Here is a 12,599-nt window from a genome sequence, read left to right on the forward strand (position 1 = left end):
CAAAGCACAACTGCCGTGATTCTGTGGGATCGTGTTCCCGCTTTTCTAGGGAATGTATATCGGTTCGATATGAACATCTAGTTGGTGTGTGCCCCTGTGCTCTGCTCGTACCACAGGGCTGAGGTGATCCATGCCGGGGTGGCAATAATAGTATGGCCGACCTGGTGCTTTTATTCGCTTAACACCAGTCCCCCAGTTTCTGGTCTTGTGAGTGAAATGAGTCAAGAGTAGAAATTGATAGTCAAACCTTGTCAACCCTAAACTTTCTTTTCTTTGTTTTTCTTTTGGGATTCTGATATGTCAAATCGGAAAAGAAAGTTAATTGTTGACGAGGGTGATGAAGAATCAGGGGATTCAGGCCTCAACGTGTCAATAACCACAGATTTCTTAGGCCCCTCCAGTAGTGTAGGTCCTTCCCATGGTAAGGATACCCTTGAGTACCCACGACCCTTGGTTGTCTCTCCCTCCCCCGAACTAGAGCTTGTAGGGAATAGAGGTGGGTCTGCGTCGGGCTCTGGTGAGGACCACGACTTTAGTGGGGTTGGGATCCCTGAAGGAACTGGTGATGGTGAGGGGAGCAGTTTCGGACCGAGCGGACCTGCTAAAAAAAGGCATCTTGGCCATAGGGTGGAGGCTGATTCCTACCCTATTGATTTCATAGCTTGTGCCACCACCCCCACTGATCTATTTAAGCTTAGGAACCTCTACGACATCCCCAATGATGTTCTTCTTGTAGTTCCTGGAAAAGGTGATGTCCCTAGTCGGCCTCCGAAAGGGTATGTGACGATGCATTTGGAGAGTTTCAGACTAGGAGCTCGGCTGCCCCTTCAACGTTATTTTGCCAAGATATTGGGCGATATGCACCTAGCCCCAGGTCAGCTACACCCAAATGGGTGGAGGGTTCTCTCGGCAATGTTTGTGTTGTGAGAGAGGTGCGGGTCGGAGGAGCCTTCCCTTGTTGAAGTGAAATATCTGTACCAGCTGCGGAGTAGCCCGAGGGAAGCGGGCTGGTACTACTTTATGTCCAGTTCTGCAAAGAGGAAACCGATCATTGGGTTTCCCTCTTCATGTAAAAATTAGAAGAACAAATTCTTCTTTGCTGGAGGGAATTGGTGTCCAGCGGTTCGGTCGCTTGGTGGGGACATTTATCTTCCCACACATTTTGTCACCCCAGGTCGTTCATTTTTGCCTATGTTCTTAGTCAAATTGTCACTTATCGAGTTCTTTAACCTCTTTTGCTATATCAGAATCGTGGGGTTTAATCGGGGGGCTTGAAGATCGACCTTTGCTTTGGGTGGAAACTGCTCTGTTTAACGCTTCTACCTGCCAAGACCTCCTGTCCCCAACAAGCCTGGTCGGTTCGGGCCTAGTGGACCTAGCTGTTGGAATGGATAACACGATCCTTAGCGCAATGAGCAGGAAGAGTGGTCGAGCTCCAAGTAGCTCCAGCAACCCCCCTCCTCCTCCGAAGAAAACCAGCGTCGGCCCTTCCAAGGCTCCTGTCCCTGCTCTGCCCCCTCCCCCACCCCGTAAGAGTGGCGGGGAGAAAACTTCTGACAAGAGTCCTGAGGCCAGCCACCAGTCTGGGGACCGATCTTCTCCTCTACCATCTCGGGATCAAGCAGACTACCTGAGCCCGTATCAGAAGGATTTCAAGAAATCGGTGGGGCCCAAGATGGTGAAGGACATCGAGAGTATGAACCTCTCCGAGCTAGCTGCTTCTGTTCAGAGAGTGTCCTTCAGGTTGGCCACTATGGTTTCGTGCTATAAGATTGGGTCCGCGCGCCATGAGAGGAAGCTCCAAGCTGATAATCAGGAATTGAAGAAGAAAGCTGACTCTGCTGATCGCTCCAAGGAGAAGCTGGCTGAGCTGAACAAGGAGATTACGGAGCTAGAGGAGAAGGTTGCGGTTGCTGAATCCACTTCCTCCAAACTCGAGGGCGAGTTGGGTGACCTGAGATCTGATCTTCAAGCTACTCAAACTGAAAGGAATACTTTGAGGGCCGCCCTTGAGGGGGAAATCAAATCCTTGGGTGAGCAGCTGACTGAGGAGGGAGGCAAATCCGCTGATGTGGATGATCGGCTGGATGCCGAGTATGATTTTGGGGTTGCCTTCTCCTACAAGTGCATCATGTCTGTGCTTAAGACTGAATATCCCGAGCTGGACATGAGCAAGCTGGAGGCCGGAGTGCAGCGGTATATGGCAGAGGTCGACCAAGCAGATAAGGAGCAGGGTGAGCAGGAGCAGGTGGAGGCTCCTTTGGATGGGGTGCAGGAGGGAGAAGCTGGGCAGCGTGTTTTTGAAGTAGGACAGAGGTCCGTGCCTCCTCCTCCCGATATTGCTGACCTTCCACCTCCCGATATTACTGACCTTCCACCTCCCGAGATAGCTGACCCTTCACCTGCTGAGGCCGTTGATCCTCCTAATCCTTAGGTCTTATTTTTGTAAAGACTCTAGTTTTTCATTTGCTTTGTAAACATTTGAACGTTTATAAAATTTTTTGAATGCTCTCTATTGGCTTTCTTGTCTGGTTTTGCCTGTTGGTTCTTTAGTGCATCGAACAGGAATAGGCATCCGTTTGCCTTAGTAAAATTTTTGCAAAATTGCCTGCTGGTCTTCAGTGACCGAGCAGGAGCAGACACTTACTTGCCTTAGTCAAGGTTTCGTAAATTTAGCTGCTGGTTTTTCGTTGACTAAGCAGAAGTAGGCACTTTGTTGCCTTAGTAGAATTTTCGAAGCTTTAGCTGCTGGTCTTTCGTTGACCGAGCAGAAACAGGCACTTTGTTGCCTTAGTAGAATTTTCGAAGCTTTAGTTGCTGGTCTTTCGTTGACTGAGCAGAAGCAGGCACTCACTTGCCTTAGTAAAGTTCTCGTAAATTAGCTGCTGGTCTTTTGTTGACCGAGCAGAAGCAGGCACTTACTTGCCTTAGTAAAGTTCTCGTAAATTAGCTGCTGGTCTTCTGTTGACCGAGTAGAAGTAGGCACTTTGTTGCCTTAGTAGAATTTTCGAAGCTTTAGCTGTTGGTCTTTCGTTGACCGAGCAGAAACAGGCACTTTGTTGCCTTAGTAGAATTTTCGAAGCTTTAGCTGCTGGACTTTTGTTGACCGAGCAGAAGCAGTCACTCACTTGCCTTAGTAAAGTTCTCATAAATTAGCTGCTGGTCTTCTGTTGACCGAGCAGAAGCAGGCACTCACTTGCCTTAGTAAAGTTCTCGTAAATTAGCTGCTGGTCTTCTGTTGACCAAGCAGAAGCAGGCACTCACTTGCCTTAGTAAAATTTTTACAAGAAATTAGCTGCTAGTCTTTCACTGACCGAGCAGAAGTAGGCACTTACTTGCCTTAGTAAAAAATTTCTTATTGGGCTCGCTAGCAGGGGATTTCATTCTGAATTCATCTTTATTGAAATTTGAATGTATTACAAAAATACAAAATATATGCATGTGCTACAGGCCATCATGCATTGTAACAGAAATAACTTGCCAGAGTGAGGATTTAATAGAGCATTTTGCTTATTGGAAATACTTCTTCAGGTGTTCGGCGTTCCATGACCTCTTCACGTCTCGTCCGTCTTGGTACGCTAATTTATATGCTCCTGGTCCAGTGGCTCATATCACTCGGTATGGGCCTTCCCACTTTGGGCCAAGAGCGCCATGGTTAGGATCCCGGGTGTTCTGGTTCACCTTCCTAAGTACCCAATCTCCTGCTCGGAACTGCCTCACGCGTACGTTCTTGTTGTAATAACGCATGACCCTTTGTTGACACTGGGCCACTCTCTGCGATGTCCCTTCCCTTTTTTCCTCCAGCAGGTCCAGACTCAAGCAGATCTGCTCGTCATTTTGCTCCTCAGTGAAATATTCCGTCCGATGTGTCCCCACTCCCACTTCTGCTGGGACTACCGCCTCATGACCAAAAGCTAAAGCGAACGGGGTTTCCCCTGTGGCGGTTTTGTGAGTTATCCTATAGGCCCACAATACTCCTGGTAGCTCGTCAACCCAAGCTCCCTTATTCTCTCCCAATCTAGTCTTCAGGAGCTTCTTTATCACCTTGTTGGCTGCTTCCACTTGTCCATTTGCCTGGGGGTGTGCGGGGGTACAGAACTTCAGGTCCACCCCCAAGTTTCGGCAAAATTCCCTGAAGTTGCTGTTGTCAAATTGCCTCCCATTGTCTGTGATGATGGCGTAGGGGATCCCATATCTGCAGATGATATTTTTTCAAATAAAATCTATTGTCTTTCTCTCTGTGATTTGGCTGAGGACTCCCACTTCCACCCACTTGATGAAGTAGTCTATTGCCACAATTGCATGTGTCGCCGCTCCTCGTCCCTTAGGCAACGGACCAATCAAGTTGATTCCCCATTGAGCGAAAGGCCACGGGGATGTCATAGCCGTCAGCTTTTCCGGGGGTTGTGCAGGAACCTCGGAGAAGCTTTGGCATGTTTTACAATTCTTTGCCATCTTTTTCGCATCCTGGTGCATGGTTGGCTAGAAGTATCCTTGTCGGAGTGCCTTGAAGGCTAAAGTTCTTGCTCCCGAGTGATTGCCGCATATTCCCTCATGAATCTCTCTCAGCACATAATCCGCCTCCTCATCATCCAAACATCTCAAAAGGGGCAAGGTGAACCCTCGGCAGTATAGCACTCCATCCAGTAGCGTATACCTCGCTGCTCGGCATTTTAATTTTCTTGCTTGCCTTTTGTCCTCTGGTAAAACTCCATCACGGACATATGCGCGAATCGGGTCCATCCAAGATTCTCCAGTACTTATTCTCATAACCTCTGCTTCTTCCTCTATACTTGGTGAGATCCTCACCTCTAGTGGAACCGACTTAGGTAATTTTGGATCTGCAATGGCAGCCATCCTAGCCAACATATCTGCTCGGTAATTCTCATTTCGAGATATCTGCTTTACCTCCACCGCTTGGAAAAGCCCAACCATCTGCTTCGCCTTCTTCAAATAAAGACCCATCTTCTCTCCCCTTGCTTCGAACTGATCATTGAGCTGATTACACACCAGTTGAGAATCTGCTCGAATTTCTACCCTCTCTGCTCTTAGAGCGTGTGCAAGTCCGAGCCCGGTGATAAAGGCCTCATATTCAGCTTGGTTGTTTGTGAGCTGAAATTCAAACTTCACTGCATACGTTATTTCGGTTCCATCTGGGCTCCGTATTACAACTCTTGCTCCGGATCCTTGCTCACTACATGATCCGTGAACCATTACCAACCACACCCCCTCTGGCTTCTCCTGCTCTGTTAGTTGCTCCTCCCGAATTTCTTCCCCTGTATCAGCTCGGTCAACCATAAATTCTGCCAGAGCTTGGACTTTGATTGCTCCTCGGAGCCTATAGGAGAGGTCAAATTCACTTAGCTCTACGGACCATTGTACTAATCGACCCGATGCATCTGATTTTTGAAGTGTTTGCCGAAGCGGCTGGTCGGTCATCATAATAACCTGATAGGCCTGAAAATATGGTCAGAATTTTCGTGCTGCCGTTATTAGAGCCAGCGCCCACTTCTCCATCAATGGGTATCTAGTTTCTGCATCTACCAGGGCCTTGCTCGTGTAGTATACCGGGTGTTGCTTTCCTTCTTCTTCCCTGACTAATACCGAGCTGGTAGCCCATTTAGAGATTGCTAAGTACAACAGCAGCTGGTCACCCTCTCTCGGAGTCGATAGTAATGGGGCCCGGGTCAGGTATTCCTTCAGCTGCTCAAACGCTTCCTCGCATTCTGATGTCCACTCCATCTTTTTCCCTTTCTTTATGGTTTGGAAGAGAGGGTGACATTTATCTGTGGCCCGCGAGATGAATCGGTTTAATGCTGCCAACTTCCCTGTAAGGCTCTGCACCTCCTTAACTGTTCGTGGGGACCTCATTTCTATCACCGCCCGTATTTTTTTCGGGTTGGCCTCGATCCCTCGGTGGCTTACCAGGAATCATAAAAATTTGCCCGAGCTAACCCCAAATGCACACTTCTCCGGGTTTAGCCTCATTTCATACTTCCTCAACAATTCAAAGGTTTCTTCCAAGTGTTTCACGTGATCCCTCGGTTCTTTGGACTTTGTGATCATATCGTCTACATATACCTCCATAGTATGTCCAATCAAGGGCTTGAAGATCTTGTTCACTATCCTTTGATACGTAGCTCCGGCATTTCTCAGGCCGAAAGGCATTACCCTGTAGCAAAACAAACCCATATTAGTTATAAAGGTGGTGTTTTCCTCATCCTGCTCGTCCATGGGTATCTGGTTGTATCCCGAAAAGGCATCCATGAAGCTGAGCAGACTGTGACCCGCTGTCGAATCCACCAATTGGTCTATCTTTGGTAGAGGAAAACTGTCTTTCGGGCACGCCTTATTAAGATCTGTGAAATCCACACACATTCTCCACTTCCCGTTGGCCTTCTTCACCAGTACTACATTGGAAATCCACTCCGGGTACTTGGCCTCCCTTATAAATCATGCTTTCAACAGCTTCTCCACCTCGGTGTTTATGGCCTCGTACCTTTCCTGGTTAAAGCATATCCTCTTCTGTCTCACCGGCCTTGCCCCCTTCTTGATTGTCAACTTGTGGCAAGCTACCTTGCGATTAATTCCTGGCATGTCCCCGTGAGACCAAGCGAATATATCTGCATGGGACTGTAGGCACTTTACCAGCTCGTCTTTTACTGTCCCGACCAGTCCTGATCCGATCTTAACCACTCTACTCGGGTTGCTTCTGCTTATAACAATCTCTTCTAGCTTTTCAACAGGCTCTTGGCGACCCTTTTTAGAATCTCCTCGATTATCCAGAGAAGTAACCTATAATGTCTCCTTGGCTGTTGTAGCATAACAGCTCCTTGCCATCCTCTGGTCGCCTTTTACAACGCCTACCACTTTATTTACTCTGTACTTTAGCGCCAAATAATGCGTTGATACAACGCATTGGCTTATCCTTATGAACGGTCTCCCCAATATCATCTGATAAGGGCTTCTTTCCTCTACCACGACGAAGTCCAGCATCACCGTTCTTTCAAACGGCTTTGTCCCCACAGTAATCAGGAGTTCAATGATCCCCAAGGGAGTTAACCGTCCCCCTCCAAATCCTTTTAAGGATGTATTCGTCCGCTCCAGCTTTAAATCTAAAATCCCCATATCATCTAGGGCTGACTTAAATAGAATGTCAACTGAACTGCCCGTGTCCACCAGTATTCGCCGCAATTCTGTGCTAGCCACCAATGCTTTAATCACCAGTGCATCCTCATGAGGATACAAAATACCCTCCTCGTCATCCTCCGTCCACATAATGGGAACTTGCCGTACCTTCGCCTTCTTGGCCGCTAGCAAATTTAGAAGCACCTCTTTGCCAGTCATGGCGTATCTCCCATAGTTCTTCCGTGCTCTGTTCGAATCCCCAGCCAATGTTGGCCCCCCGGCTATCACATGGATGGTCGGCTGTTCACGTTCCAAACCCCTCTGAACTTCTTCATCCCGTATATACTTTGATTCGATGATCGGGGACACCCCCTCTACATACTCATCCAAGTACCGGTTCCGTACTAAGTCCTCCACCTGAATCTTCAGGTCACGACATTGGTCGATTGTGTGACCATGAGTGTCGTAAAACTTGCAGAATCTGTTCTTATCCCGTCGGTGAGCCAGTTTTGTTATAGGGGCTGGCGGGTACAGCAGGTCTCGTCCTTCGATCCTCTCATGCAATTCCTCCATTGAGATCTTCAATGGAGTGTACTGTCTATATGCCAAGCTCTGGTCTACCAGTTGAACTGCTCGGCTATCCTGAATGTCATCTCGGGTTGGTATAGTCGCTAGCTGGTCTGGTCTTCCTGCCCTGGAACCACTTGCATGTAATGCTCTGGGAGCGTTGTAATAAGGACGGGCAGCCATCTGCCTGAATTCTCGTTGCCGCTCCGGGAATGAAGTGCGCGGAGGTTGGGCTCGGCTGTGTTGGAACTGTTGTGGTCTCGGAGCTACGTGGTAAGGGCGGGACCAAGCTGATATTCCGCCCATAGCTGAGGACTCCCCAGCTCGCTTTCCCGATCCGCTCCCACTCGGGATTCTCCTTTCCTTTCTTCTCAGCTCCTCCAGTTGTTCACTTTTTATCCTCGCCGACTTTTTCTCTTCGATTTCAATGTCTCTCTTTGCCTGCTCATACCCCGCTGAGTAATTTTGTACCAAGGGACTTCTCAGGTTATACCATAGCCGGCCTATCCTCACTCCCTCCTTTAATCCCCTCAACGCCTGCGGGTGATTGAAGGCCCCCAAATCAAGCACGGCTCGGTGGTATCGTTTTACAAAATCCCGAAGGGATTCTTGTTCCTCCTGCTTCATTCCCATTAGCTCCATCATATCATCCTCTGAGGCCACTGCTCCTCGGAACTATTCGGCCAACTCTTGGCACATCTGCTCGTACCCTCTGATACTTCCTCGTGACAGCTTGCGGTACCATTCGCGGGCTCGTCCTTCCAGTGTCAATGGTAACACCCTACATCTCTGGGCTAGTGTTAACCCTTGAACACCCGTCACGTCGTTGAAACGTTCAATATGCACCAATGGATCACTTCGCCCGGAGTATTTGAGGTCGGGAAAGCGGAAATCTCTTGGGATTATGGTACCCATGATCACAGCTGATAGTGGAGATTCTTCATCTAGCATTATCCTCCAGCTCGGGGACTTTCTCTTGCCCTGTATCTCCTCTATCACTTGCGCTAATCTGCGCACTTCTTCCTCCAATTCTACGACACGGTCAGGATCACGCGCAGCTATCTAAACTCGTTCCTGCTCGGCATTTTGCAACCGCTGTCTGAGCTCTCCTTCATCAATACTGGCCCCTCGGCCATCAATCTCCGGTACCCGTCCGGGGCAAGGTTGGTCCCTCCCTTCATCTACTCGTTCTCCTGAAGCCCGACTAGTGCTTCTGTGGGGATGCACCCCATTAAGTTGGTCTACCGGCGGAGGGATTTCCTCAACTCTACGCCTCCGGAAGCTGGGTTCTGCTCCAACATCATCTCTCCCCACGGGGGTTTCACAATCCTTTCTCCGCTCATCCCTCAGCTCATACACTATGGTCGCGAGAGTCTCCATTTGTTTCTCCATCCGCTCCAATCGGTCTTGCATCATCCTCTCCCAGGCTTCATTTGCAATTTCCCGGAGAGTGATTGTCTCCACAGTTTCGTTATCCTCCCTCAAAGCATCCTTTCTCGGCACATCCATATCTAATCGTTTGCTGTTTCTCCGGTAACTACTGATTCGGTGGTAGCTTTTTATCCAGCTCCCCACAGACGGCGCCAAAATGTTGATGCCGAAATCTGCTCGTCCTTGGACCGACCAGATTCTTCCACCAACGTTTAAGATATCGACTGTTGCACGAACCGCTAAGGCTGGAATCACCCTCCTTTCTCTCACTAGACCTGCGTTCAGCAAAAACGGATCAGAGACGCCGGTGGTTTTGCCGGCGTAAACCCTCCGATGCCTAAGTTAGTACAAGGTGTTTACGGGAAAACAATGTAATTTGGATTCAAGAAGTTTGTTCGAAATTTGTAAGAAAATGGCCTGGTTGCAATTTGGCAGCGTTTTCCCCTCTCAATTTTTCTGTGTCCTTTTCTTCATCGATTTCCTCTTCTTTTATAGCCGCTGTTTGTCCCACGTTTTCCGCTTACCCTCTATCCCCCTTTTTTCGGGTGGTGGCCGCCCCTCATGGGGCTCTGATTGTTGCATTGTGGCAAACGTGGGATCTCCCGTGTCCTTCAACGGTTCTGGGCAAAGCGCAACTGCAGTGATTCTGTGGGATCGTGTTCCCGCTTTTCTGGGGAATGTATATCGGTTTGATATGAACATCTGGTCGATGTGTGCCCCTGTGCTCTGCTCGTACCACAAGGCTGAGGTGATCCATGCCGGGGTGGCAATAATAGTATGGCCGACCTGGTGCTTTTATTCGCTTAACAGCCATTATCGATCGTAATGCCACAAAGCTACGTGATTGAAGAAATGCACACACTGATATAAAAACCAGAAAAAACCCCTTCACCAAAATAAGTCTAATTCCTTCTCTAGAGAAGCATGAGATCAACTGTAACAGTTTAGTGATTTCATCAGCCACTCTCAACAGATATGCTTGCACACTGGAAAAAGTAGGCATTCGAGGAGGAGAACCACAAAACATCATCAACTGGCGAGTAAAACAGTAACGGCAGCAAATAACCGCAGAAAACAGGAAAAAAAATTAGCAGCAAAAAACAGCAAATCAAACAGCAGCAAACAATATTAATAAACATGCGACAACCAGTGGGTAAAACACGATAGAGAACAGAAAAAATAAAAAATAAAAGCAGTAAAAAAAAAACAGCAGATAAAACAACAGCTAAAGCAGCGAAAACAGTAAAAATCAGCAGCGAAAGTAGTAAAAAATAGCAAATAACAGAGTGGCAGAAAATAGCCAAAATCGGTAGCAAAAGCAGCAACACAGAACCGCAGCACAAAACTCAAACAACGTAGAACAACAGCACAAAACTCAATGAGGCCATTATGCACCTTAATATAAGCATCCCATAGAGACTTCTCTATGCCTTCAATTTTGTTTTCTGGATCCAAAACAAAGCCGCTGCAATTCGATCAAGATAACATCTCATGTACAATTCGAATTTGCATCTTTAAAATCTTTATGCGAGATTCAATGTGTGATTTCACTTTTATACCATGTCCTGGTATTCAACCTAGGTTTACTGCACCCAAATTGCAGATAGTTTACTCATAAAACAGCACCCAAATTATGGTTTCATCTTGACACAATTATGCTTGATTCTTAACATATATCCAATAGTTTCAACATGTACATGTATAATTTTCAAGCTCTCACGCATAAAAAAATCTCCTTCAAGCTTACAGAAATCAAGATAGAAATCCGCATATAGCCTAGTACAAATTGCCTTCAAATAAAATCACCTGTGGCTTCCAGATGTAGGCTTTACAATCCAGCAAACATAAGTTCTTAATTGGCTAGCCAAGGAAGAGTAACATAAATTGGTTAACTAACTGACAGCTATCTAACAGAGTCAAAAAAATATATATATATCTCGTAAACTTAAGATGTGTAAAGTTCCTGCATCTGCATCAGTACAAACATCATTTCTTCAATTATATTGAAAACCACAAAACAGATTCTTCTGAATGGAAAATGTTGATGAACTCTTTAAGGCTTTTGCTTTTTCTCGATGTCATATGGCACACACATATCTGCTGCCGTCTTCATCTGAAACCACACATCAATTTCATCCACCATCAAGACCACACAACGGGTAAATTTTCGAGCAAGAAAGATTAGCAAGCCAAATGATATCAGAAGAACTATTACGTCTACAAACAATTTGAGAATCTTCAGCTCCTTGGGGGCAAGCAAATGCATACAGGATTTTTGTTTTCATCAAAAATCCAAAATTTCTCTCAATCACATAAATATTTACTTTTGATGGACAGTTCACTAACTGACGAAGGAGTTTACCCTAACTGATCCCATTTCTGTGCTTTTAGAACTCAAGCATTCTTAAATTGCAATCTAAAGTAACCATATCCTCTGACAATTCATTTGGTATTCATACAACTCTTATCACATACAGGTTTGGTCTCCTTATTCCATATAGAGCTTCAATAACACTATTGTGAATATCCTTCCGATTATTTGTGGTCACCAACCTAATAAATGTAGTCTTAATTACATAGCTTTTGCATTCATTCATCACAGTGCGTTTTCACTCTCCACAATCAATTATAACTACAATGACAAAGACGATGAGTGAAAACGAAGAAAATGATCATCCCAGGCATATCCACGACAATCCATTTAACATGCAGAAGAGGTTTGAGTTTTAACATTAGAGCATATCACAGCATGTGAATCTAAAACAGACCGATTTCAAGACCCATAATGCCAGTGTAAAATGTCAACTTTACCCATACAAAGGTTTCCTTAATTTGTAGACATCAAGAAATTTATTTAAACGAACATTACCATCATATGGGGTTGAAGTTACCTGTCCGACATTAATCGTTTGCTTGATTGCGCCCATGCGAATAAACTCAATGCAACTAGGAAGGAAAGAGGCGAACCCTGTTGCACAGCACTCGCCACAACCTGAAAGAAGAAATTGTTTGAAAATCAAGAAACAGGGGAAATATTTCTATTTTCAGAACAATCTAATAGTAAGAAAATGAGAGCCTACATCCACCAAGCTTTCCCTCTGCTTCTACGCAATAAGAAATAGGATTAGGTAAAGAAGCTGCAGGGTTGAAACAGTTGGATCAGGTAAAAAGTACCGATAACATTTGCAAATCCTGATATGTATAATAACACGGAAAGCTACAATTACCTCACACGCCACACAACAATAACCCATAAACATCCGGTTCCCATAATAGGCTTTGAAAAGCCAATTTGTGCTGTCTTTTGCATCTTTATGTCGAGTTTTTCCTGTTAAGAATGTACTGCAACAGAGATAAAGAGTGGTAGGCATTTTTCCCAACGAAAGTAACACTTTTCTTTAGTAAATATGAAAAAATAAAAAATAAAAAATCTCCCAGTTCCACGAGCAATTTCATGTAACATGAGATTATGT

The 12,599-nt window shown here is 46.1% G+C and overlaps 2 protein-coding genes and 1 pseudogene across 2 annotated transcripts; 1 reads left to right on the top strand and 2 right to left on the bottom strand.

Moving 5' to 3' along the window:
* Window positions 1-297: 297 nt before the first annotated feature.
* On the top strand, window positions 298-2,434 carry LOC127899809 (uncharacterized). Its single transcript, XM_052433934.1, has 2 exons — window positions 298-874; window positions 1,248-2,434. The coding sequence occupies exons 1-2, from the start codon at window positions 298-300 to the stop codon at window positions 2,432-2,434; spliced, it is 1,764 nt and encodes a 587-aa protein (XP_052289894.1).
* A 2,048-nt stretch (window positions 2,435-4,482) lies between these two features.
* Window positions 4,483-5,871, bottom strand: LOC127899810 (uncharacterized). The gene is made up of 2 exons (XM_052433935.1): window positions 5,545-5,871; window positions 4,483-5,457 (listed from the first exon to the last, which is right to left on the bottom strand). The coding sequence occupies exons 1-2, from the start codon at window positions 5,869-5,871 to the stop codon at window positions 4,483-4,485; spliced, it is 1,302 nt and encodes a 433-aa protein (XP_052289895.1).
* A 4,936-nt stretch (window positions 5,872-10,807) lies between these two features.
* Window positions 10,808-12,599, bottom strand: part of LOC112495651 (CDP-diacylglycerol--inositol 3-phosphatidyltransferase 1-like) — a 76,204-nt pseudogene continuing 74,412 nt past the window's right edge.

This window comes from Citrus sinensis, chromosome 9, assembly GCF_022201045.2.
Source record: "Citrus sinensis cultivar Valencia sweet orange chromosome 9, DVS_A1.0, whole genome shotgun sequence".
Lineage (NCBI taxonomy): Eukaryota > Viridiplantae > Streptophyta > Magnoliopsida > Sapindales > Rutaceae > Citrus > Citrus sinensis.

What these genes read in the sequence shown, in the direction of transcription:
- LOC127899809 (XM_052433934.1), top strand. Translation starts at nt 298, where the DNA reads ATGTCAAATCGGAAAAGAAAGTTAATTGTTGACGAGGGTGATGAAGAA. An exon ending in CGATATGCACCTAGCCCCAG is followed by an intron (nt 875 to 1,247) that starts GTCAGCTACACC and finishes TTGCTATATCAG; the next exon opens with AATCGTGGGGTTTAATCGGG.
- LOC127899810 (XM_052433935.1), bottom strand. Translation starts at nt 5,871, where the DNA reads ATGAGGTCCCCACGAACAGTTAAGGAGGTGCAGAGCCTTACAGGGAAG. An exon ending in ACTACACGAGCAAGGCCCTG is followed by an intron (nt 5,458 to 5,544) that starts GTAGATGCAGAA and finishes CCATATTTTCAG; the next exon opens with GCCTATCAGGTTATTATGAT.